This window comes from Chrysemys picta, chromosome 1 (genome assembly GCF_011386835.1).
Source record: "Chrysemys picta bellii isolate R12L10 chromosome 1, ASM1138683v2, whole genome shotgun sequence".
In the NCBI taxonomy this organism is placed as follows: domain Eukaryota; kingdom Metazoa; phylum Chordata; order Testudines; family Emydidae; genus Chrysemys; species Chrysemys picta.
The window spans coordinates 170,318,599-170,342,766 of NC_088791.1; the positions used below are offsets into that span (position 1 = coordinate 170,318,599).

A 24,168-nucleotide genomic window follows, 5' to 3' on the forward strand; every position below is an offset into this window, starting at 1 on the left:
GAAGAAGGGTTCCTCTGCACCGGTGTCCTGAGCCTTGTTTCACTGCCAGTCAGCTCAGCGGGAGACGGTGCCGGGAGAGCAAGAATAGCCTGCGGGGGGTCAGGCATGTCAGCATGTGTCGGCACTGCTTCCTTTGCGGAGCCGAATGGTGCCATGAGAGAGGCAGGCAACTGGAAGCCTGAAGCCTCGGCACTGGAGTTTTGTGCTACCGCCGCAGCCGCATTTCACACAGCGCCAGAGGAGCCCAGAGCGTCAAAAGTGCTCAGCCAAGAGGGAGGCTGTAGACCTCCCCGGGGAAGTCTTCTCCTACGAAGTTCCCTTTGCGGGTGAGAGAAGGTGCCGTTCTTTGAAGTTTTTTTTATCTTCCTTTGAGGTGGGGCAGGGGGGAGGCTGTGGTGTGCAGCAGAGTCGGCACCCAGGTTTGAAGCTGACCCTAAGGATTTCTGAAAGAGGAGCGTTTTAGTGTCAGCTTCTTGTCCTTCCATTCCCTGGATTTAAGCTTGCTGCAGTGGGCACATTTTTGGGGGATGTGGGACTCCCCCAAACATTTTATGCATTTTGAATGGCCATCCGAAAGAGGGATGGCATCATTGCAGGTAGAGCAGCGCTTAAAGCCTGGGGAGCCAGGCATGTCGGAAGCGGCTGTCGCTGACAGGAACGAAGAAAAAAAATATATTTATTTATTTTGATAAATGGTAACTAAGTACTACTGGTAACAAACTAACTAACCAGGAAGGAATTTGAACAAAGGGAGAGAGAGTCTCTAACGAGTCTGCTGAGCTCCGTCTCAGGCCAGAGATGGTAGAAAAGGAACTGAGGAGGCACACATACTATTAAGATACATTCAGAGCAGAGGGGAGGGAGGAGGCAGGCTCTGTACATGCGTGACCGGTACGAGTACTGCTGTAAAAATCTCCGAGCGAAGGCGCAGCAACGCACCAACACCTGGAGTGGAGCAACCACAGGAACATCTCTTGAAGAACCACCCAATTTTTAAAACATAAGGTAAAAGTGTCCAAAGGAATGCACAAACTAAAACCTCCATCCAGCTATCCTTGGTCAAAAGACAGGCGGTCTTTATGCAAGGCCTTGAGATTATTTAGGGCAAATGCAAGGGATGGGAGGCATACACCTTAGGGTAGCAAAGGCAGAGAACATTGTGCATTATGGCTGCACCTCTCATCTCAGGATCAGAGAGCACTTTAAAAACATTCATCCATCATCAAAACCCCTCAGTAGAGGTAGGAAGTTTAGCTGTTCAAAGGTACTTTTTAGTGTCCAACATGGCGTTAACATCTGGGTGCTTTACAGACTTAAAAAAACAACAACCCTAACCTACCCATAACGGTAACCTAAAATCCCAACCACGGCTGCTGACAGGAAACACTTGTTCCCAAACTGCCATCACACAATCACAATAACGTTGGCAATTTGCCCCAAACAGGAGTATACCTACATGGAGGGAGGCACAGAGGTGTTTAAATGACTAGCCTGAGGGCACATAGAGCCTGGGGCCTGATCCAAAGGCCACTGATGACTCCCACTTACTGCAATGGACTTTGAATCAGGCTCATAGTGAGTTAGAGATAGGGGTGGTAACAAAACCCAGGAATCTTGATTGCCAGTTCCCTGCTCTAAGCACTGTTCTCCAGGAGTTTGGGGTCTAGCTAACATGATTCAGTCTCATGGTACATAAACTGTTTTGAAGTAACAACAATGCTGCTTGCTGTAGCTTTACAGCAGTGGTTTTCAAACTTTTTTCATTTGCAGACCCCTTTGGAAATGTTGAATGGAGGTGTGGACCCCTTTGGAAATACATTGTCTGTATATATACATCTCTACCTCAATAGAACGCTGTCCTCGGGAGCCAAAAAAAAAAAAACGTACTGCATTATAGGTGAAACCACGTTATATCGAACTTGCTTTGATCCGCAGGAGTGCGTAGCCCCGCCCCCCAGGGGTGCTGCTTTACCGCATTATATCCGAATTCGTGTTATATCGGGTCGCGTTATATCAGGGTAGAGGTGTAGTTGAATTCTGTTCAGTCAGTTTTCAGTCTAAGCCTTTCATGGACACTTCAGACATAGTCCGCGGACCCTGGTTGAGAACCACTGCTTTAGAGTATGAGACAATAAATCTGAGGGAAGAAGAGTAACAGAAGGTACACCAGTTTTTGGATTTTCAGTGACCACCAGCCCCAGGCCTTGAATTGGAAAGAGAATCACAATGGTTTTAAAGTTCTGTTTTCAAGTGTTTGGAGACAATCTCATCATAGTTTTTCCTCCTCTTAACTTTGTAAGTCAGAGCTTTAGAGTATTCAGTCAGCAGAGTCTCCCAGTAACAAGAGACATCCTCCATCTGCAAGTGGTCCATGATGAACTGGTGCCCCCTGGAGGCAAACAAAAATAAAGTGACAGCTCAGAGTCAAACTTTGTTCCTGTAAGATGAAAAATCCTTGGATTTAGCTATTTTAATATCAATTTTCCCAGATTTTTTTTTAAATGGGGAAACATGAGAATTTGGATGTACAGTGCTATATACTGTTTATTATTAATATTAATATGACACGTTTCATTACCACTAGCAGCTCTGATGACTAATTATTCACAAGACAGGTACAGCCTAGGGAGTGGCACTGCAAGCTTCCCCTACATTGCCCCACCTTCCTCTACATTGCCCTGTTTGACATTTATTGGCAGTGGTGGTGGCAGCATTTTTGTGAAATGGACATTTGTTCACTAGGGCTAACTCATTTCGTACAGTGAACAAAAGTTATCAGTATCTGATACCTCTTTGGGGGACTATTGACATGGGTCAGATTTGAACAAGAGGCCTAGAGGTGAAGAGTTCTGTTATCAATACCCGGCACTCGCCACTCTCCCTGCTTTCACTGCTGAAGATAGATACATTGTGCGCTGTTATCACCAGGCTGTCCTTGACAGGTATCTCTTTTGAATGCTGGGTGGTACAAAGAGTATTGGAGGATGGGTGTTTGACAATCAGGAAGAATACACAATTTACCTCTCTGAAATTTCTTGTGCTAGATCATCATTTTCCTTCACAAACTGCAACAACTCCCTAAAAGGAAAAAGAAAAATTGCAACTAAGTATTGGCTCAGTGCATAATACCGCACACCCAGCTAGTGTGTTGTGGCAGAACTAGACTTGGGGATCCTAAAGCCAAGCATGTGATTGGTGCTGCTACTTTCATAACCAAACTTTCATACCAGTCTTGGGGGGAGGGCAAAGGGGAAATCTGAATTCTGGCAGCTGACAAACATTTGGAACCATTAACGGCTAAGATGACTGCTCTCCTTTTTACTCTAAGTCAGAAATTCTGAGTCTCAATTTTCACTTCTAACCTTTAAGGTTCAAGGTGTGCTGAACATCGGAGACATCCTCCTGGCCCAGATCTCAGAATAGATATTATTACTAAAAAGGTAAGGCATAATCAAAAATACCCTCAATAATCAAACTTATGTTAGAAGAATGTCAACATTTATTGTGTGCCTCTAATGAGCCCAATAATATATTCTTCTTCTACATGTCTATGGCTCTAAACTATTTCCTGTATGATTAATATGCACTGAGAATTTTGTTTGTTTCTTTTACAAAGAAAGGAGAATGACACATATACATCCCCTCTGTCTAAGGGATCAGCAAATGCCACATGATGTTCTTTCTACCTTTGGTGCACTGAATACGAGCAGAGCGTGGGTATTTGTCAGTATAACCCAAGCCTGATCATACCTTGAGTAGCATGGGTAGCATAGAGTCCACTGCATGAAATACTCTGCATAACACACTTGGGATCTTTGAGTCATTCCAGAAAATCACCTGTAGTCTCCTACCTGACATCAGAGAGGTCTGGTTTGACTGGGATGTAATGTACCCAAGGCTTCAGCTGTGGGTAGAAGAACTCCAGCCACTCTTCCCCTACGTGAAAGACTAATGAGCCACACAAGAAGAGGTGTTTGAAGCGGAAACTGGCTGCTACCCCCCGGAAATTAAACAGGTATCTGTAAAAAGAGAAGCAAAGAGAAATTTGATTTTGTATTGGCATTCCCCATCTACTAACTCAGGATTTTTTTAAATCACTTTTTTGAAACTTTGGCTGTTTTTAAAAATCTGAAATGCTAAGTGCCCTCACCTCAAATGAAAAATGTGCGTGGAGAGACTAGGTTCTAGCTAACGAGTTTGCATTTTCCATCCGCCCTGACTCTGATGTAAGAACTAGTGAGAAAATGAGAACAAAGATACTTCACCTGCCAAGGTCAGATTTCAGGTTCCTTATTTCCCTGTTTACATTTTATAGCATTACTGAGTCCTGTACCAGACCAAGAACTGCATTTCTTATGCCATGGAGATTAGCAACATAAACAACTGTAGAGAACCCTGAACTCAGGGTTTGGTAGGGAAATAAAAAGGACATGCTTAATTTTAAACATTTTGGTTTAAGGGAGGCTTTTGTAGTTAGTTTCCACACAACCCTTCAGTTCTCCTTTACATTCCAGACTTGGCAGTCTCTTGACACTGACATTTAAAGAGGCCAAACTAAGCTCTCCCAAACCTTCAATTGACTCCACATAGGTGCAGAGATCTGACTGCCTGCATGGACTCAGTTGCAGGATTGGGGCCTTAAAAAGAAAATGATGCATTAAAACAAACAAGCCTAGCAACACTAACAATCAGACAAGATTTCAGCAGCTCCTGAACAGATTTATTGAGCAAAACCTCACTTGTATTTGCAGTGATCGACCAGAGGAATTTCCTTCGCAGGCGGTTTCCCAAGAGTGTCCTTCAAGAAAAAGAGACTTAAAAAATTAATTCAGTTCAATTTATTTTCTGATTACATTTTGTGTGAGGCTTCTTTTTCAACAAACCATAAATAAGGCTGAAGTCTCAAAAGTCTCCCTGGTCATAGGAAACCAGTTTGGCTTCTAATTGCATTAGCATCTTTGGGGGCCTCTCTCATCTTTACCTGAGAAATATTCTCCGTACGTTACAAACATTCTACAAACAAGTCTCTTACTTAATGACTGTAAAGAGGGTTGGGCTTTAGCAATTCATTTTCCTCATCTCTGTGTGCACTGGAACTTTTAAGTTAATAGTGCTGGGGGAAAGTGTTGTTGGTTAGTGTCCAGGAACTGTCAAAAAGCCTCCAACTTGTCCACAGAAGAGTTAACAGTCAGCCGCAGTGAGAGCTTCCCCCATCACAGAGGAAGGGTTGCAACCTCTTGAGCAGACGCAGATAGCAAAAAGCCATGTTGGTCACTGACTCCCAGACCCTCATCCTCAACAGACAGGCAGCAGATACACACACCTCAATCACAGGGGCCAAAATAATCTTTGCTACTGTCTCTGGTTGCTTCTCCCACATGTCCAAAACCTCAGTGAACAACAATGGCTTAAACTCGAGCAGAGAATGCCCAGCCCTCCATCCCCTAAAGAGCCTGCTCTGCTACCAGAGTCTGAATCTAGGTGATTGTCTTTGCAAACTGACAAGAATTTTCCTCACTGATAATGAAATACCTCAGTCCAGCTTCCTAGAAGCTGCAGGGGTAAAATGCCCTAAGTGGGTCAGATCTTTCTTCTCAGAACCGCAGATGGTTGTTATGGGCAACAGTTCCTCCACAGCCCTCATGCGTGGAGTCCCACGGGGCTCTACCCTCCCCTCCCCACTATTGTTCAACACATATATAAAGCCTTTGGGGGAGCAGGTCAGGCAACCTGGGCTGAAGTGCCAGCCATTTCCAGATGACAGCACCCAACTCTATATCAAACATGAGCAGCACAGTCTCCCAGATTTCTCAATGCCTAGCCAAAAGCAGCACCTGAAAAAAGGACAGCTGGCTAAAGCCAAACCAAGGGAAGAATGAGACTAATGCTGGTAGAAGAGGGAAGCACTTCAAAGAACTTGCTTCCCCCACTATTGAGGGCATCTGCCCTCAGTTTGTTAAGTCGGTCTCTAGCTTTGGGGTTCATTTGGACAGATTAAGGCTACTAGATGCTCAAATAACCAGGGGGGCAAAAGATAAAAAGAAGATTGTGCTCTAGTCCATCAAACACAGACTGGGCTATAGCAATCCATGAGTTCATGACCTCCTGGTCTGGTTACTGCAACTCTAGGACTGAAGCCACCCACCCTGGGAAAGCTCTAACTGGAATAAAACACCAGTAGCATCACAGGTCACCCTGACCACATCCCTCCAGTGCTCCACTCTCTATATTCAGTAGGGAGTGCATGCAGAATTCACTCCAAAGTAGGGTGACCAGACAGCAAATGTGAAAAATCGGGACAGGGGTGGAGGAGTAATAGGATCCTATATAAGAAAAAGACCTAAAAATCAGGACTGTCCCTATAAAATCGGGACATCTGGTCACCCTACTCCAAAGTCCTTTCCCTGCTATTCAAAGCCCTCTGTTGGATTGACCATAGCTACCTGTGAGAGCCTCTCTCCCTCTGAGCTCCCACAACAGTGAAACTATCAACCACCAGGGGGAGGTTCACAAGTGCTGGAATCAGAACTTCAAAGGACTTGTGTTACACTATGGGACTCACGCCTGAAATGACCCTGGCTCTCGCTGCATTCAGATCTACATGGAAAACTCCTCTCTCTGATGCCACTTTCTCTTAACTTCTTTTCTCTCTCACACACATACACACAATAAAAAAACTCCTCAAGTTATTTATCCTACAGACTGGGCGAAGGGGGAGGGCTTGTTACTTATTTTTAAATACTTGTGAGATGCTCAGAGACTGCAGTGATGGAGGCATGCATGTACCTCCATTAGACAGATACAGCCATCAGATGGCAATAATTTGAATGCCTGACTTAGAAGTGGCTTAAATAGTGACACAGCCTCCCCCACCAATATTATCACCAGTCTCCTAAGAAGCAACATTTACATAAAGCACTTGAAATTGCCCTTTTTAAACGATTGCTTCCTAAGTTGCTTATGCAGTTGGCTCATTAGCAGTTACTTTTTCAGATTTCCAGGCCTGGTTTTTAGTGTACTCAGCATCGACGAGTTCTGGGTTCTCTCGAGACAGAACAATGAGGGGATCCCTCTCAGGACTTGTTCTGCAAGAGAAACAACATTCAAATCAGTCAGTGCCATTCTGCATGTCTCCAATTCTGCACGTCTGCATGACAGCCAACTAACAATGGGATTCAAGACAGAAATACCTCCTGGTCTCTATCAGACTGGCTCTTGTGTGGCCTGAAGGCAATATTGCTAAATGCTGCTCACAATATCTGTAGGAGGACATAGCTGGTGGAAAGGGGACAGGGGAAATGGAATAAGTAAGTGATATTCCCTTATCCCATTTAGTTTTAAGTAGTATATTCTTTAAACATTATTCAGAACAAATCAGCAAAACAACTATTCTCTTAGTGCCTGATCCTGAGAGGTGCGGACTACTCTCAATTTATATCTAAATTATGAAGTTCAGAGATGTTTAGCATCTTTTAGGATTAGGCCCTTTGTTAGGAGAAAAATTAACATGGGTGTGACCTGAATGAAATCTTAATTCTCTTTGCCTCCTGAATACACTATTGAGAGTCACAAAGTCTGTTTTCTTAAATGCACAACCTATAAACAAATAGGAAAAAAATAGTCTGCTCCTTCCTTACTCCCCCACCATCCAGGTATAATTGCTGTAAGGATACCTGCTGAGTCACTGCTGCAGAGAATTATAAAATAAAGCACATAGATGCCCAAAAAGGAGCTATGATGATACCAGACAAACCTTCCAGTGCATATCAAAGTAGCTGTAGTTCCCATTGCAAGGGAAGCGAAATACAGAACAAAAAGAGTCCTTATTCAAACCATTTATTAAGAACTAAAACAGCTGAACTCTTCATAGCACACCCACCACCGCTATTGTTATATGTATATCTTATTACACTAAATTAGTTGCAAATGGCAGCTAATGCTTAGCACATGAGCCAAGAGGATGTTGTACAAGGTGGTGGACCCAATTTGCTTTTTAGAAACATATTTTGGTTACATTTTTTGGTTAGTACTTAGGGTACGTCTATACTTACCTCCAGGTTCGGCGGTAAGCAATCGATCTTCTGGGATAGATTTATTGCGTCTTGTCTAGACGCGATAAATCGATCCCGGAAGTGCTCGCCGTCGACACCGGTACTCCTGCTCCGCGAGAGGAGTACGCAGAGTCGACGGGGGAGCCTGCCTGCCGCGTGTGGACCCGCGGTAAGTACCTTGTAGTTCGAACTAAGATACTTCGACTTCAGCTACGTTATTCACGTAGCTGAAGTTGCGTCTCTTAGTTCGAACTGGAGGGTTAGTGTGGACCAGCCCTAAGAGAGAGAAAATTTCACAAGTCCAGACGGCTGACACTGTAAGGCACTGCAGCTGGGAGCAAGCCTCCCAGCCCAGGTCGACAGATTCAGGCTAGCGGGGCTTGGGCCAGCACACTAAAAACTAGCTGTGTGGATGCTGCGGCAATGGTTGAGGCTCACGCTAGCCACCTGAGCTTGGATCCAGGGAGCAGGGTGGGTCTGAGCTCGGGTGGCTAGCCCAAGCCTCCGCTAATGCCACAATGTCCACCGCTGCTATTTTTTAGCATGCTACGGCAAGTCTATTTATTCGGGCTGGAAGGCTCGCTTCCAGCTGCAGTACCCCTAAATGCAACCCCATGCAGCTCCACCGCTGCTCCTCAAGCCGAACATATTCTGCTTTCTTGCTGATTGAAGCAGAAACTAGCGATTGGACCAAACTCTGTCAGGTAGTTTTCCTCATGAAGTGGACAGAAATAGCAGTGGCCATGTGGTGAGGTGAGGAGTGGCACAAAGCATTATTTGCTGTGCAGCAGTATTTCCCTTTGGCATGGTCTTTGCAATATCGCCTACGCTTAGCACAGGAAATGCCATACCACTGCACATACTGCTTTTTAAATGGCAACTGTTGTGTCAAGTAGTACTTAAAGATCCCCAGAAATAAAAAGCTAGTGCATATTTTCATCAGCCTTATTTTGGTCTTAATTAAACTGGCACCTGTTGGCAGCCTATACCGCCAGAATATCCTGGAGTTGGAAAATGCGCTCACCTGGATCCTCGAAAATATCCTTTGGAGATTTTTTTCTTCCACGGCCATTTTTCTGCAGATCTGGAAATATTTTTTAATATGTGGGAATAAATAATTTAACACAAGCATGAAAAAGTGTCGTCAGTTTCTGCAGTATAGTCACATTTCATTATTCTTGAGGTTTGATGGGAACCAATTCTTTCATTAGAGCAGAAAAACATCTCAGCTAAGCCCAACAAGATAGGCCTTTCCCACAGATGGTAGCTCTCTAGCCAAGATGTTATAGGGGCACTGTCAAGATAACAATCTATACACACAAAAACAAACTCTTTCCTGTGTTATCAGTAACACTGTGAATGATTGAAACTTAAATCATTTTAAAACTCCAGTTCACATTTCACTACTTATGCTGCTGCTTTACTTTTTTTGCATTTCACTGAGCATAGGTCATGCAAATCAAATGGGCAGTTTCTAGGCATTTTCACTTTCTACTTCTCTTGTACATGCAAAACACTGTTAAGTTCCTAACTTTGCCGGCTAATGTTTGCACAAACAGCCTTCATTTTAAATTTGAACAAATCATTGAACCATTAGAAAAACAAAATAAAATGAAAGTTTAAATATACTGTTTGTGTGTCTTATGTGTATGTTCACACCGCCACCAAAACACGTGCATGTCAGAATTGTTATCCCACAAGATTGGTTTTTGTAATCCTTGTCCTTTCTTCCCCAATGTTTGTTGCTCTCACTCGTGTCTTGTCTAAAACATGGGCCCCAATCCTGCAGTCAGCTCTGTGTAGGGAGACCTTCGCACATGCATGGAGCCCCAATGAAGTCACTGAAGGTCCATATGGGTGGGAGGATCTGCTTGCATGGATCTGATTGTACATTTTTTGAGGTGGAAAGCTATTTTTAAAAAATCATGCCATTAGATGCCTGGCATAGTTCTGTGCTCGAGTAAGGCATTTGATATGGTCTCACATGATATTCTTATCGATAAACTAGGCAAATACAACTTAGATGGGGCTACTATAAGGTGGGTGCATAACTGGCTGGATAACCGTACTCAGAGAGTAGTTATTAATGGTTCCCAATCCTGCTGGAAAGGTATAACAAGTGGGGTTCCGCAGGGGTCTGTTTTGGGACCGGCTCTGTTCAATATCTTCATCAACGACCTAGATATTGGCATAGAAAGTACGCTTATTAAGTTTGCAGATGATACCAAACTGGAAGGGATTGCAACTGCTTTGGAGGACAGGGTCATAATTCAAAATGATCTGGACAAATTGGAGAAATGGTCTGAGGTAAACAGAAACAACAAGCAGTCTGGTGGCACCTTAGAGACTAACAGATTTATTTGGGCATAAGCTTTCGTGGGTAAAAACCTCTCTTCTTCAGATGCATAGAGTGAAAGTTACAGATGCAGGCATTATATACTGACACACGGAGAGCAGGGAGTTACTTTGCAAGTTGAGAACCAGTGTTGACAGGGCCAATTCAATCAGGGTGGATGTAGTCCACTCCCAATAATGGATGAGGAGGTGTCAATTCCGGGAGAGGAAAAGCTGCTTCTGTAATGAGCCAGCCACTCCCAGTCCCTATTCAAGCCCAGATTAATGGTGTTAAATTTGCAAATGAATTTTAGTTCTGCTGTTTCTCTTTGAAGTCTGTTTCTGAAGTTTCACCAGCAACTACACACCACACCACAGAAACACCAACCCAGGAACCAATCCCTGTAGCAAACCTCGTTGCTTACTCTGTCCCCATATCTACTCTGGCGACACCATCAGAGGACCCAACCACATCAGCTACAACATCACCGGCTCATTCACCTGCATGTCCACCAATGTTATATATGCCATCATGTGCCAGCAATGCCCCTCTGCTATGTACATTGGCCAAACTGGACAGTCTCTACGCAAGAGGATAAATGGACACAAGTCAGATATCAGGAATGGCAATATACAAAAACCTGTAGGAGAACACTTCAACCTCCCTGGCCACACAATAGCAGATGTAAAGGTAGCCATCTTACAGCAAAAAAACTTCAGGACCAGACTCCAAAGAGAAACTGCTGAGCTCCAGTTCATTTGCAAATTTGACACCATCAGATCAGGATTAAACAAAGACTGTGAATGGCTATCCAACTACAGAAGCAGTTTCTCCTCCCTTGGTATTCACACCTCAACTGCTAGCAGAGCACCTCACCCTCCCTGATTGAACTAACCTCGTTATCTCCATACAGATTTATACCTGCCTCTGGAGATTTCCATTACTTGCATCTGAAGAAGTGAGGTTCTTACCCACGAAAGCTTATGCTCCCAATACTTCTGTTAGTCTTAAAGGTGCCACAGGACCCTCTGTTGCTTTATACATAAGCCAGTAAGTGAACACTTCAATCTCCCTGGTCATTCTATTACAGATTTAAAAGTCACTATCATTGAACAAAAAAACTTCAGAAACAGACTTCAAAGAGAAACAGCAGAACTAAAATTCATTTGCAAATTTAACACCATTAATCTGGGCTTGAATAGGGACTGGGAATGGCTGGCTCATTACAGAAGCAGCTTTTCCTCTCCCGGAATTGACACCTCCTCATCCATTATTGGGAGTGGACTACATCCACCCTGATTGAATTGGCCCTGTCAACACTGGTTCTCCACTTGCAAAGTAACTCCCTGCTCTCCATGTGTCAGTATATAATGCCTGCATCTGTAACTTTCACTCTATGCATCCGAAGAAGTGAGGTTTTTACCCACGAAAGCTTATGCCCAAATAAATCTGTTAGTCTTTAAGGTGCCACCAGACTCCTTGTTGTTTTTGTAGATACAGACTAACATGGTTACCCCCTGATACTTGAGGTAAACAGGATGAAGTTTAATAAAGACAAATGCAAAGTGCTCCACTTAGGAAGGAATAATCAGTTTCACACATACAGAATGGGAAGAGACTGTCTAGGAAGGAGTACGGCAGAAAGAGATCTAGGGGTTATAGTGGATCACAAGCTAAATATGAGTCAACAGTGTGATGCTGTTGCAAAAAAAGCAAACATGATTCTGGGATGCATTAACAGGTGTGTTGTGAGCAAGACATGAGAAGTCATTCCTCCGCTCTTCTCTGCGCTGGTTAGGCCTCAGCTGGAATATTGTGTCCAGTTCTGGGCACCGCATTTCAAGAAAAATGTAGAGAAATTGGAGAGGGTCAGAGAAGAGCAACAAGAATGATTAAGGGTCTAGAGAACATGACCTATGAAGGAAGGCTGAAAGAATTGGGTTTGTTTAGTCTGGCAAAGAGAAGACTGAGAGGGGACATGATAGTAGCTTTCAGGTATCTAAAAGGGTGTCATAAGGAGGAGGGAGAAAACTTGTTCATCTTAGCCTCTAAGGATAGAACAAGAAGCAATGGGCTTAAACTGAAGCAAGGGAGGTTTAGGTTGGACATTAGGAAAAAGTTCCTAACTGTCAGGGTGGTTAAACACTGGAATAAATTGCCTAGGGAGGTTGTGGAATCTCCATCTCTGGAGATATTTAAGAGTAGGTTAGATAAATGTCTATCAGGGATGGTGTAGACAGTATTTGGTCCTGCCATGAGGGCAGGGGACTGGACTCGATGACCTCTCGAGGTCCCTTCCAGCCCTAGAATCTATGAAATAATGATTTTTTTTTAATGCTCCTCCACAGTTTTTTTTAAACCTGTATTTTGGGCCTCAATTATTGCCTTAGGAATTCAAGGAGGAAAATATTTAACCCTGGGGTCTGTTGCTAACAAATCTTTGCTTCAAAATGCTTTGCTTCCCACAGCATTCCTATATTTGCTCACCTTCCCATAGCCTAAGGGCAAGTCTACACTGCAAAATGAAGTTGACCTAGGTTATGTCGACATACAGCCACTGCAGTAATTAAATCACTTTTGCAGGTCCACACTACGCTCCTTGCATCAGCGGTGCGTGTCCTCACCAGGAGCGCTTGCACCGATTTAACTGCCAGTGTGGGGCATTGTGGGACTGCTTCTGAAAGGCAGCAACAGTTGATGCAAGCAACGCAGTGTCTACACTGACCCTGTGTCGACCTAACTACATCGACCTAAGCATAACACCTCTTACAGAGGTGCAGTTAAGTTGGTGTAGTGGGCGAGTTACATCGGTGGGACTGACATTTTAGTGTGGACGCTTACAGAGTTAGGTCGACATAAGCTGCCTTACGTTGACCTAACTGTAGTGTAGACCAGGCCTAAGTGCTGCTCTCTGAGGGAGACCAACCCTTAGACTGACAAAAGAATATCATGGCCAAATGAAAAATACCCTCTCACAAACTTCTCCTGTCTTACTAGTCAGTGACTCTGGTTCCCTAGGGCAGTGGTCTCCAAAGTGGGGTGCGCAAGAGGATCCTTGGGGGGGTGTGGCAGGAGGTTTTTTTGCTTCGGCAGTTCGGGTGGGAGTCCGAGCAGCTTTTTTTTTTTTTTTTGCTTTGGCAAAAATGGTAGAGCCGGCGCGGCAGGGGGTGCGTGCTCAAAATTATTTTACTGATAGGAGTGCGCGATCAAAAAAGTTCGGAGACCACTGCCTTAGGGTATGCTACACTACAATCAGACACCCACAGCTGGCTCGTGCCAGCCGACTCAGGCTTATGTGGTTGGGGCTGTGGGGCTGTTTAACTGCAGTGTAAACATTCTGGCTCGGGCTGCAGCACGAGTACTGGGAACCTCGCAGGGATGTCTATACTGCAATTAAACAGCCCTACAGCCCGCGTCCCACAAGCCTGAGTCAGCTAGCACAGGCCAGCCATGGGTTTTTAATTGCAGTTCAAACATTCCCTTAGATCAGTGGTTCTCAACTAGCAGTACGTGTGCCCCTGGGGGCACATAGAGGTCTTTCAGGGGGTACAGCAACTCATCTAGATATTTTCCTAGTTTTACAACAGGCTACATAAAAAGCACTAGCGAAGTCAGTACAAACTAAAATTTCATACAGACAGTGACTTGTTTATACTGCTCTATATACTGTACACTGAAATGTAAGTACAGTATTTATATTCCAACTGATTTATTTTATAATTATATGGTAAAAATGAGAAAGTAAATAATTTGTAAGCAAGTAGTTTTTAAGTGAGGTGAAACTTGGTGGTACGCAAGACAAATCAGACTCCCAAAGAGGGTAAAGTAGTCTGAAAAGGTGGAGAGCTATTGTCTTAGAGAAGTCCTGTCTCTTCTCCTGTGTAAAAACAGTCCCCTGAGCACAAGGTGATTTGGCTTCAGGAAAATAGACCTAACAGGCTTAGAAGTTATTGTCGCCACGTTGCATCAATGCTAGGAGGTTCTCTTGCATAGTTATGCTGAGCTGGTTTTTGTCTATGAAAAAAACTCCTCTCTCCTGAAACGTACCTTCGGAGGTCCTCTCTCATTAAGTCCCAGCGCCCAAGACCTGTCGGGTAAATTGGCCAAACAGCTGGTCCCCCTTCCCAAAACGTCCAGGCAGGATACATGATATCATGGTACTCGGAAGTCTTAAAAACAAGAAAATCAGCAGGTACACGAGTGGCCATGCATTTAACCAAGTTTCACCCTCACTGTTAAGAAGAGGAGCAACTGGGTTTTGTTTAAAAAACAAACAAAATAAACACACAAAGGTATTTAGTCAGTACACATGATAGGGACAATTCCTTGTAACTAGCCTGAACATAAGCTTCCTGCCCAGCTGGTGTTAAACAAGCCATTCTTGTGACTTGCCTGGCTGCCTTCTGGTTTCTAACAATCTGTAACATTTTACTTGGGGGAAATGTTTCAATCAAATACCCTCACACATGCAGAGCATGGATTGCAGGTTTATCCAGGGGAGCAGAACCAAGCTTAGATTCTGTTTCTCAGTGTATTGCCCTCACTTACCGCCCACCTCTCTGACAACGTAGCAGTGCCGTCCTTGTAGTACTGAGAGGCCACATGCCTAACAAATAAAGAGTCTGGTTTTGTGAGTGTATGTATGTGAAGGGGAAAGAGGTGCTATGTGATTTGTTGGACAGTCAAACCCAGTATCCTGCCTTGGACCATGGCTAATACCAGATGCTACAGAGGAAGGGGAAGAGAAACCCATAATGCACCAGATGAGTTGTGCAATGCTCTACATGGAGAAAAAATATTCTTCCTGACCACTAGCATGATCAGTGAATACCCTGAAACATGGCTTTGATTATCTTTTTAAAAAGATATGAATTATGTATAGCTACAAATGTTATTATTGGTCATAAAATAGGCAGTACTGTTATGACCATTTTCTGCAACACTTTGCCATCGAGGCTGCTCATGGCTTCTCTTTAATCCACATCAGACTTCCTAGGAATCATCCTACAAGTCACCGTAAGGACATAATCCCTTAAGCGATGCCACTTAAGGGCCATTTGGCCAGTGAAGTTATCGCAATTGAGCATCCAATGGTCTATCAGCACTTCCCAATGGCTCTGTAGAGGCATTTGTACTACACCCCCAACTGGTATCTGAGCAGCTGGTTCCATTGGCCACATTCCCCTTGAAATAAAGAAGGAACTTCAATAAACTTCCATAATTTTTCACAGCAGTGATGTAATCCTGAGGCTACAGTTCACTGGTGTGAGCTCATAACTATGAGAAAAAGTTACCATTACTTTTCTGGCCTATCAACCGAGAGGATTATAATATGCAAATTAACTCATGATGGTCAACTGAGTTTTTAGTGAGGCCACAAGCCCGCTCCCTTAACAATGATCTCAAAAATCAAACTATAACTTTATCAAAGATCTAAAGCTGATAATGAACCACAGGGAGAATGGCACTAAAACCAGTGGTGGTATGCATCACCCCACTGTTGGACAGATGAGACACTTATCTGGAGCATGAGCTTGCGAGGGGGTCATTCCCTTCAACAAATTTCTAATTCTTTGCACTGGAGAGCTAGAAGGAGAAAGTCTATATATATGAAGAGCAAACAACTCCAGGTTTTGTATCTGAAAGAAAAGGGTAATTTTGACTCAGAGTCTTTGGGCATTGGAAAAAGAAATTACATTGTGGTAGAACCCCCACTCAAAAATTCCTGTGTCCCATTAGGAAAGGAATTTATAGCTTCTTACTCTTGTGACTGCAGTGAACTAGAGGATGAAATGCAGATCACAGTGTCCCCCCACTATCACAAAGGTGCCTGCGGACTCTCACCTTGCTGAAGGAGAATACCGGGATGACTGGCTTCATCCACTTGGGGACCTGGGGGTAATCTCGCACATTGATCACCATCTCCATGTCCGGGAGGCGGCCGATGATCTCCAGAATGAAATGTTCGACCCCATTACATCTGCAGAGAATTGACATACAATGAAAAGCCATGAGCAAAAGGCTTGGTGTCACCAGGCCTTTGCTTCCCCCACTAGTTATTCTTCTGAAGGGGCAGAGCTGAAGAAGGTGGAAAAGAAAAGCTACAAGGGAGAACAAAGCTGGAGGACACAAACGCTGAAGTATGAGATGGCCAGGTTTGGGGCTAGTTAGAAACAAAGACAGTGAGGTAATTAACGCTTTCATCTTCTCCATGAACCGTTGAGACTCTTCTGTCAAGTGGTACTACTGCCTACTGCGTGGGTTTTTCTATATGTATTATAGATAAGGCCTGACTTGAATCACGGGATGATTGTCAAAAAATTGCGGCTGAGTTGTGGACAAGCCATGGAAAATTGCAGAAAAGTAATATTATTTTTCTGCGATTTTCCACTGTCAGCCACCCGGGGCTGAGAGCAGGGGCTCCTGCTGTCAGCCCCACATATGGTGTAGCTCCCACTGTCAAAACTACGGTGGAAGCCTAATATTGCGGAATTCGCAATTTCCACAATATTGCAAGTTATGTAGGGCCTTAATAATAGACATTTACATAGTATCTTTCATCCAAACTCCCCAGAAGCACTCAACAAAGTGTACAATCTGTAGACAACAGACACAGCAATCACTCTACCCACTGTTGAAATTCAGGGAGGCAACATAATAACGGTTTCAGAGTGCACACCACTACTCAGCTGCTAGGACAGGAAATCAAGACTAACACATCCAAATGAAACTGCCTAGGGAATCTAGAGTGGCAGAATGTAATTATAATCATGCAGGGTAAACATTCCTACTCTGGCAGAAAAAACTGCCCTGGGATTGTTTATGATGATAAGTGGTCAAAATCTTAGTTTTATGTCTCGTTTGAAAGAGCCCATTTCAAGCGAGACACCCGGCTGGAGCTGGCTCCCTTTGGTGACTCAAAAGTGGCATGGAACCAACCAAATCATCAATACCATTTGCTGAAGAACCTGGGCTTTTACTAGAATTTCCCATCCAAGGACTGACCTAACCCAACCATAGGAAATTTAACGGGATAGCCCTTATTTAACATTCACGTCCATCGCAGAGGAGTTCTTCATCTAATGAGTGACTGAGGAAGCCACAAACATAATGCAACAGATCAGAAGAAAACAAGATAACTCTGTTAAAGTGATTTCTCCCCAAGTGGGAAGATTCAGTCAGTGGGCTGTGCACTAGCAGAAGACACTGCAGTTCAATTCCTAGGTCAATCCTTTACTCTTAAGCACATAAGCAGGGAAGGACCCCTCATCTGTTACTTTCTAGGTTGGCAAGGGCCAGGAGCAAGCATCTCAGGTCACTTTGTAGCAGGGTGAAGTGATTTCAATTAAGACAATGTAATTAACTGATTTAAAGCATATGCATTTTATTTTTTTAAAACAAACTATTTAAATCAGGTTGAGATTCTGTAAAACTAATTTGAAAATGTGTGCTACTGCAAATTTACATAAATATGTACAATGAACTAGATAATAAATGCTGGGTTTTTAAAAATGCTGTTACTGCTAGGGGATTTTAATTGTACAAAATTGCTATATGGAAAAAACCTCAAAATATTGAAAATGGAGGCTCTTAGCCTGCAAAAACTTGGGCATAGAACTTTAGAAACTTTAGTCACACAAATAGTCGCACTGACTTCCATTACTCAGATGCTTGAAGTTAAGCACATGCATAGAAGTTTGCAGTCTCTGAAGCTAAAACTGTATTTCCATTAAAAACTTCTCTTAGAAGCAATTTTGTATTGAAGTGACAAAGATTTTGACACTATGTTACCAATGAAAAGTTATTTATACTTTCAATATACACCTCTACCCTGATATAACGCGACCCGATATAACATGAATTCGGATATAACGTGGTAAAGCAGCGCTCCCGGGGGGGGCAGGGCTGCGCACTCGGGTGGATCAAAGCAAGTTCAATATAACGCGGTTTCACCTATAAAACAATAAGATTTTTTGGCTCCCGAGGACAGCGTTATATTGGGGTAGAGGTGTATTAGCAAACTTATTGTGAACTTTTTAATACACATAAGTGAAAAGTTACAAAAATAGAGCCGGTACCTAGATTTATGTACCTACTGGTGGGATTTTCAAAAGCACCTAAGCAACTTGGAGAGCACGTCCCAGTTACTTCAAAATAGCAAACCCCTAATGAAGGAGTATAGTTTGGTCAAAGTATTTCAAGCTTTCTTGACTTTTAGGTTGTGAGAATGTTACTGAGGCCCTACACAGGTTTTTTTTTCAGCACAGATGAGCATTTTAATCGTGGAACCTCTTTAGCAGAAAAAAATAACTCTGTAAAATCTGAAATCCAACTAACAGTTAAGAAATGAATTAAAGAAACAATTACAAAAAACCCATTTTAGTGATTAAAGGCCATTAAATAGGAAGAAAGTAAAAAACCAGCAATGCATTATAAAAAGACCATTTTTTAAAAAAATCATAATTTAAAACAAAAAATATATTTCTGATTTTTTTTAACCAAGATTTTCACCCACCCTGCTTTGCAGTAAACCCTCCTGGTTAATTGAGGAGCAGCACTGATGGACCGTGAAGGCATCTGCATCCAACCCTTTCCACTAAAGGAATGTTACTATGATAGAGGGTGTAAATGCAGGGAAAATGGATAAGAATCTTCCCTCTGGATCCTCTCACTCCATTGAACAAAAGAGCACTAAATTATCTTCCCACACTATAAAGGTAGCTTGGGTACAGTCACTAGCCCTCTCTGACCCTCAACCCAACCTTGAGCCAGGCAACAATGAAAATTATCCCTTTCAGACAACCTTACTCCCCACAAAAATTTAAGCCAGCCTTCTCTGGGACTCTAACCTCTTCTAACCCCTGGTCCAACTAATTGCAGTGCGTAGATTTCAATCCAGTGCACGCTTTATCAGGATCTTCCCTCACACAGTGGGATTGAGACCTGTCAAACAGTCTTTTGCTCAGTAAGTGGTCACGTGGCTGGTTCTGGAGTAATTTTTTATTTCCCTGTGGAATGGATGAGATTTTCTACATTGCTCTCACCTAGCAGGGAACATGCAGTCATGCTCACGGTACAACTTGTTCTTGATGATCTGGTAGTGCGTCCCAAGCTTCCGGCTAACCACATCAGTCAGCAGCTCCTTGGAGATGCCTCCTTGAAAGGGAGCCAAGTCCTGCTCCCTAACACTGAGAAAGAAGAGACGCCATCTTTCATTAGACACATTAGGGAAGATATTACATTCCCAGTTCTCATGTTTCCTAACTTTACTCTGATGGCTTTCTTGTCTTCCAAGTACTCCACTGTGCAGGCTGCACATTTTGATTCTTCCTTCTCTTCCCACCACTGTCTTCATTTAAAAGCGTGGTGCTGTTTAGAGGTATCAGATAAACTTGGGCAGAGACTAAAGCCCTTATCCACAGGATTGTTAAAGCACAGGAAGCCAGTGATGCAATCCTGCTCTGGAGGGGCCATCAGCAGGAGGGAAAAGGAAGCGTTTAGAGTAGACTATGGTCTAGTTAGTCACCTGCTTTACTGCTGATGCTGCTAACAAGGAGAACAATCAGGAAGGTAGCTTTTGTGTGTGAACGTCCCTCCTCTAGGAAACAGCAAGAACCACCAACTAATTTTTTTAGAAGGCCATCAATAGTGTTTCCTTTAATACTAGTTTTCCCTCCTTGGTTGAGGGTATGATAGCTTAGCTCTCAGCCACTTCACAGTTACACCCACCTATCAGTGCATGGCAAGAGTATTTTCTCTCTAGTGCCAGAGGGCCCCTCAAGCAACCAGGAAAACATGTCCTCACCTTTGGTAGCAACTGCAATTCTCCCTTATACATGGTCTGTAGCCCTCCACTGCTCTGTCAATCTGGTTGATGAAATGTTTCCATTTTGTACCTGGAAGAAAGAAAGAAGAAAAAGACTTAATATATATAGTACATCCATTATATTATCACAGCAGCTACCAGGAGATGAATGGGTCTTCCAGGCCATGAAAGCCAGCTGGTATGATGACAGCAATGGTGTGTGTCGAACACCACAGACCACTTCTGTACTACTCTTATCCATGTGTCTAACACACTGCATGGTGGTGCTGCCTCTAGGTGTGAGAGGGAGTTGAATGTCCATGTTTATTCAATTCATGACTTCTCCATTGAAACTGTCAGCAAGGGGGTGCCAGAGGTGACAGTGGTTCTTTTAATGTGTATTCCTCAATCCAGACTGAAATAACAGACTCAATTCACATAAGCCACTGAACAGGCATTAGGTAGCAATGACTCTGGTCACTGCTAGAGAGAGCTGGATTTGAACCTGTGGTTTAAAGGAAAGTATTTTTACTTGCACATGCTACCTAGTTATAACATGATCCAATGGCTAGAAACTGAAGATAGACAAATTCAGACTGGAAATAAGACATCAATTTTTAAGGGTGAGAGAAAATAACCACTGGAACAATTTACCAAGGGTCATGGTGGATTCTCCAACACTGACAATTTTTAAATCAAGATTGGATGTTGTTCTAAAAGATCTGCTTTAGGAATTATTTTGGAGAAGTTCTATGGCCTGTGCTTTATAGGAGGTCAGACTAGATGATCACAATGGTCCCTTCTGGCCTTGGAATCTGTGAATCAGCTCTCCTTTGATTTTCCCCTGCTTCTGAGAGGGGCAGAGAGAAACCTCAGTAACATCTGCCCCTTACTCTCCTAGGTACCAGAGACCAAATCTTGGATTCTTGTCGAGGCATTGTCCTTACTTAACCAAACATCTAGATAAAGGGACATGTGTGATGTAGGTGCTGTACGTTACCAGTACTACTTCTAAGCAACTGGTAAATATGCATAGAGCCATCTCAAGAAGCAGCACTCTGCACTAGCTGGGCTACTCTCCTATTATAAAATACCTCTGTCACTAAGTGGGCTAGCCTTTTAAGGGGAGTGAGGCTCATCCCAACCTGTGCCTAGTTTTCCACCTCCCAGGTGATGAGTATGGATTTGGCTGGTGGTTGGGTCATGTGGTCAGGCATCACAGGATGGTAGCCTGGGGGTGAGGCTTCATATAAGAGGGATCCTGCTTTCTCAGGAATGAGAGAGCAGGAGTCAGGGTAGGTCTTTTCAAAGAAGCCTAAAGTGGGTTGGCTGGCAGAGGTACCCTGCTTAGAAAAGTCTGGGGAGCTGAGGCCTGATACAAGGGTAAAGAGTAGATACAGACCTACAAGGAGGCTCCTGTGGGTGGATCCAGAGTAAACCCAGGGTCAGAGAAGAAGCTCTTTATACCAGCTGGTTGGAGCTACTTGCAATAAAGAACAGCAGCAAAACTCTTAAGAGGGAAATAGGAGTCCAGGAGAGGCATCATGAAGTGCTGAGCCTGGAGAAGTCTCTGGCTTTAAGTTAAACTACTTTATACTAATAAATCAGACCCCAGAGTGGAGAGTTGCTTCATTTGGATATAGTAGCATGTACTTCCTGTCGTAAACTCTCCCTTAGTGTTATTGTGCTGCTGAAAACTGCCATATTCCACCTTAGGTGACTGCCCTTCAGCAGTGGGTGAAGTGATTGATTTATATATAGTTTGCAAAAGTATTTTGGGAGACTTCTGGTGCTGTGCAGAGGCTCTATACATAATACTTTTTTTGTATTATAGAAAGACCCAGAGACAGATTCATGATGGGTGCCATATACATAACACAGTAAATGACAGTCCCTGTCCCAAAGACCTTCCATTCTAATTAAATAACAGAGGTAACCAGTCTCCTCTTTCCACCAGCAAAAGAACTGTTTCTAGAAACCCTGGTTTGAATTCTTCTTTAGTGACAAGTTTGTTTAGAGCAACACGATTGTGATTTTACACGATCAGGAAGTACTTAATAAGATCTCTGAAAAAGCCAAGGCAGGTATGAGAGGTGCAGGAAAACTAGGGATGCTAAGCCTGACTAATAGTGAGCATACAGAAACAAGGCTGTCTCTGGAGTACCCCTTCCACTGCCTCCTGGGCACCTCTGTTCTAATATGTATCTTGAGACTAGCTAAGTGCACCATTGGGACACGGCCGACCCTCGCAGCCCTCTGCCTGCCTGTGCTGTACGCACCGCATACACCAACCTATCCTCACCCAACCACACCCCCATCTCAAGACAGGCAAGACCTGTCCCACGGGGGCCAATGTGTACAGCCCTAGCAGCACGTTTCCTACCCCAGAAGTACGTTCCTCATTCTAGGGGCAGGCGGCAGTGCAGGGCCGGGGGGCTACGCGGCAGAGAGCATCTGAGCAGGATGGGTGGGTCACGGAGTGCTGCGAGGAGGCGGAGGGAGCTTGCACAGTGACCAGCAGGAGGCTGATGCAAACGGAAGGGGCAGCCTCAAAAGCGGCACCTAGGCGAGCAGAAGAGCCCACACGGGACCCGCCTGCAGGAGGAGATGGGAGCAGAGATGCAGGGGCCCGGGGCGGAGAAGAAGCCCGAGCCCCGGGCAGGGGAGGCACGATCCGGGAGAGGAAGAGCACGTAGCACAGCTGGGGCAGAACGACTGAGAGCCAGAGGCGGCAGCGGGCAAAGCAGGACGGGTCCCGGGGCTCTGGGGGAAATACCCCGCTCCCCAATGCGGGGGGGCGGGGGAGTTGGTGCTGCTGGGAGGGACCCCCGTCCCGATCGCAGCTCTCACCTGCGGCGCTGCTCCCCGGGCTGAGGACCAGCTGGGACAAGGCAGCCACCCGCAGCGTCCACGCCACCAGCAGCTCCATTGTGCAGCCCGGCGGGCAGTCGCCGCCCACTCACTGCGCGTGCGCGTCCCCAGCCGGCCCTTCCACCGGGCCGCCGGCCGGCTTATTCAAGTAAAAAAAGAAGTCGGGAGAGCGGAGGGCGAAAAGCGCCCCGCACAAAGATGGCCGCTGCTGCGGGGAAGGCGGCGGCGCGCCCCACACAAATATGGCAGCGCTAGTCAATTCCACATCGGCCCCATCGCTGCGGCGCATCCGGGACAAACTCGCTTTGCCTGCTGGGAGTTGTAGTGCCGGACGTTTGCACATTAAATCTCAGAGGGATTTGGGTGCCGCTCTGGTGCGTCCCCAGCCTCCCCCGCCCGCTCTCAGCCCTGGGCAGGGTGCTCACCCAGACCACAGCCCCTCCCTGCCCAGGGGTGACTGCGGTGTGGGTCTAGCGTGACCAGATGTCCTGGTTTTATAGGGACAGTCCCGATTTTGGGGTCTTTTTCTTATATAGGCTCCTATAACACCCCCCCTCCACCCCAGCCCCTGTCCCGATTTTTCACACTTGCTGTCTGGTCACCCTATGTGGGTCGCAGCCCTGGAGCCCTTCACAAACCCTGCTGGCTTGGATGTGTGCAGGGAGCATGTGAACGCCACCTGTGAGGTGGGTGGGAATTGCCCTCTCCAGGGCCAGCTCCCGGCACCAGCCCAGCAAGCAGGTGCTTGGGGCGGCACGTCCAGCTCTTTGGCGGCAATTCGGTGGTGGGTCCCTCGCTCCCTCTCACAGCAAAGGACCCGCCACCGAATTGCCGCCGAAGACTGAAGAGGCGGCGGTAGAGCAGATCGCGATCGTGGCTTTTTTTTTTTTCCTTTTTGCTGCTTGGGGCGGCAAAAAACCCTGGAGCCGGCCCTGGCCCTAGGGGTACAGTTTGTATGTGGGGGTGCTAAGAGCCATCGAACCAAACCGTAAACCCTGTATATGATGGAAACCACTTCACACCAGCGGGTGCAGCAGCACCCCTAGTTCCAGCACCTATGCCCTATCTCCCCAATAGGGTGACCAGATGTCCCAATTTTATAGGGA

At 44.9% G+C, this 24,168-nt stretch overlaps 1 protein-coding gene across 2 annotated transcripts; it reads right to left on the minus strand.

Moving 5' to 3' along the window:
- Positions 1–659: 659 nt before the first annotated feature.
- Positions 660–23,256, minus strand: POGLUT1 (protein O-glucosyltransferase 1). 2 transcript variants are annotated; one of them, XR_002888586.3, is made up of 11 exons: positions 23,042–23,256; positions 20,192–20,282; positions 19,431–19,574; positions 16,231–16,366; positions 14,434–14,555; positions 9,076–9,135; positions 6,986–7,085; positions 4,740–4,798; positions 3,838–4,019; positions 3,022–3,078; positions 660–2,389 (listed from the first exon to the last, which is right to left on the minus strand). XR_002888586.3 is itself a non-coding variant. In XM_005310178.4 (11 exons), exons 1-11 carry the CDS (start codon positions 23,118–23,120, stop codon positions 2,233–2,235), a joined length of 1,173 nt encoding a protein of 390 aa, XP_005310235.2. In that variant the 5' UTR covers positions 23,121–23,254; the 3' UTR covers positions 660–2,232. The 2 variants fall into 2 exon arrangements, 1 of the variants encoding a protein (XP_005310235.2); XM_005310178.4 differs by having other exon boundaries at positions 3,852–4,019; positions 23,042–23,254.
- Between the last annotated feature and the right edge of the window lie 912 nt (positions 23,257–24,168).

Excerpts from the sequence above, each read along its gene's own strand:
- POGLUT1 (XM_005310178.4), bottom strand. The coding sequence starts at position 23,120 with ATGGAGCTGCTGGTGGCGTGGACGCTGCGGGTGGCTGCCTTGTCCCAG. Across the intron at positions 19,575-20,191 it reads AATTGCAGTTGCTACCAAAG|TGTTAGGGAGCAGGACTTGG; the intron begins GTGAGGACATGT and ends CTTCTTTCTCAG. Across the intron at positions 9,136-14,433 it reads ATGAGAGAGGACCTCCGAAG|ATCTGCAGAAAAATGGCCGT; the intron begins GTACGTTTCAGG and ends AAATATTTCCAG.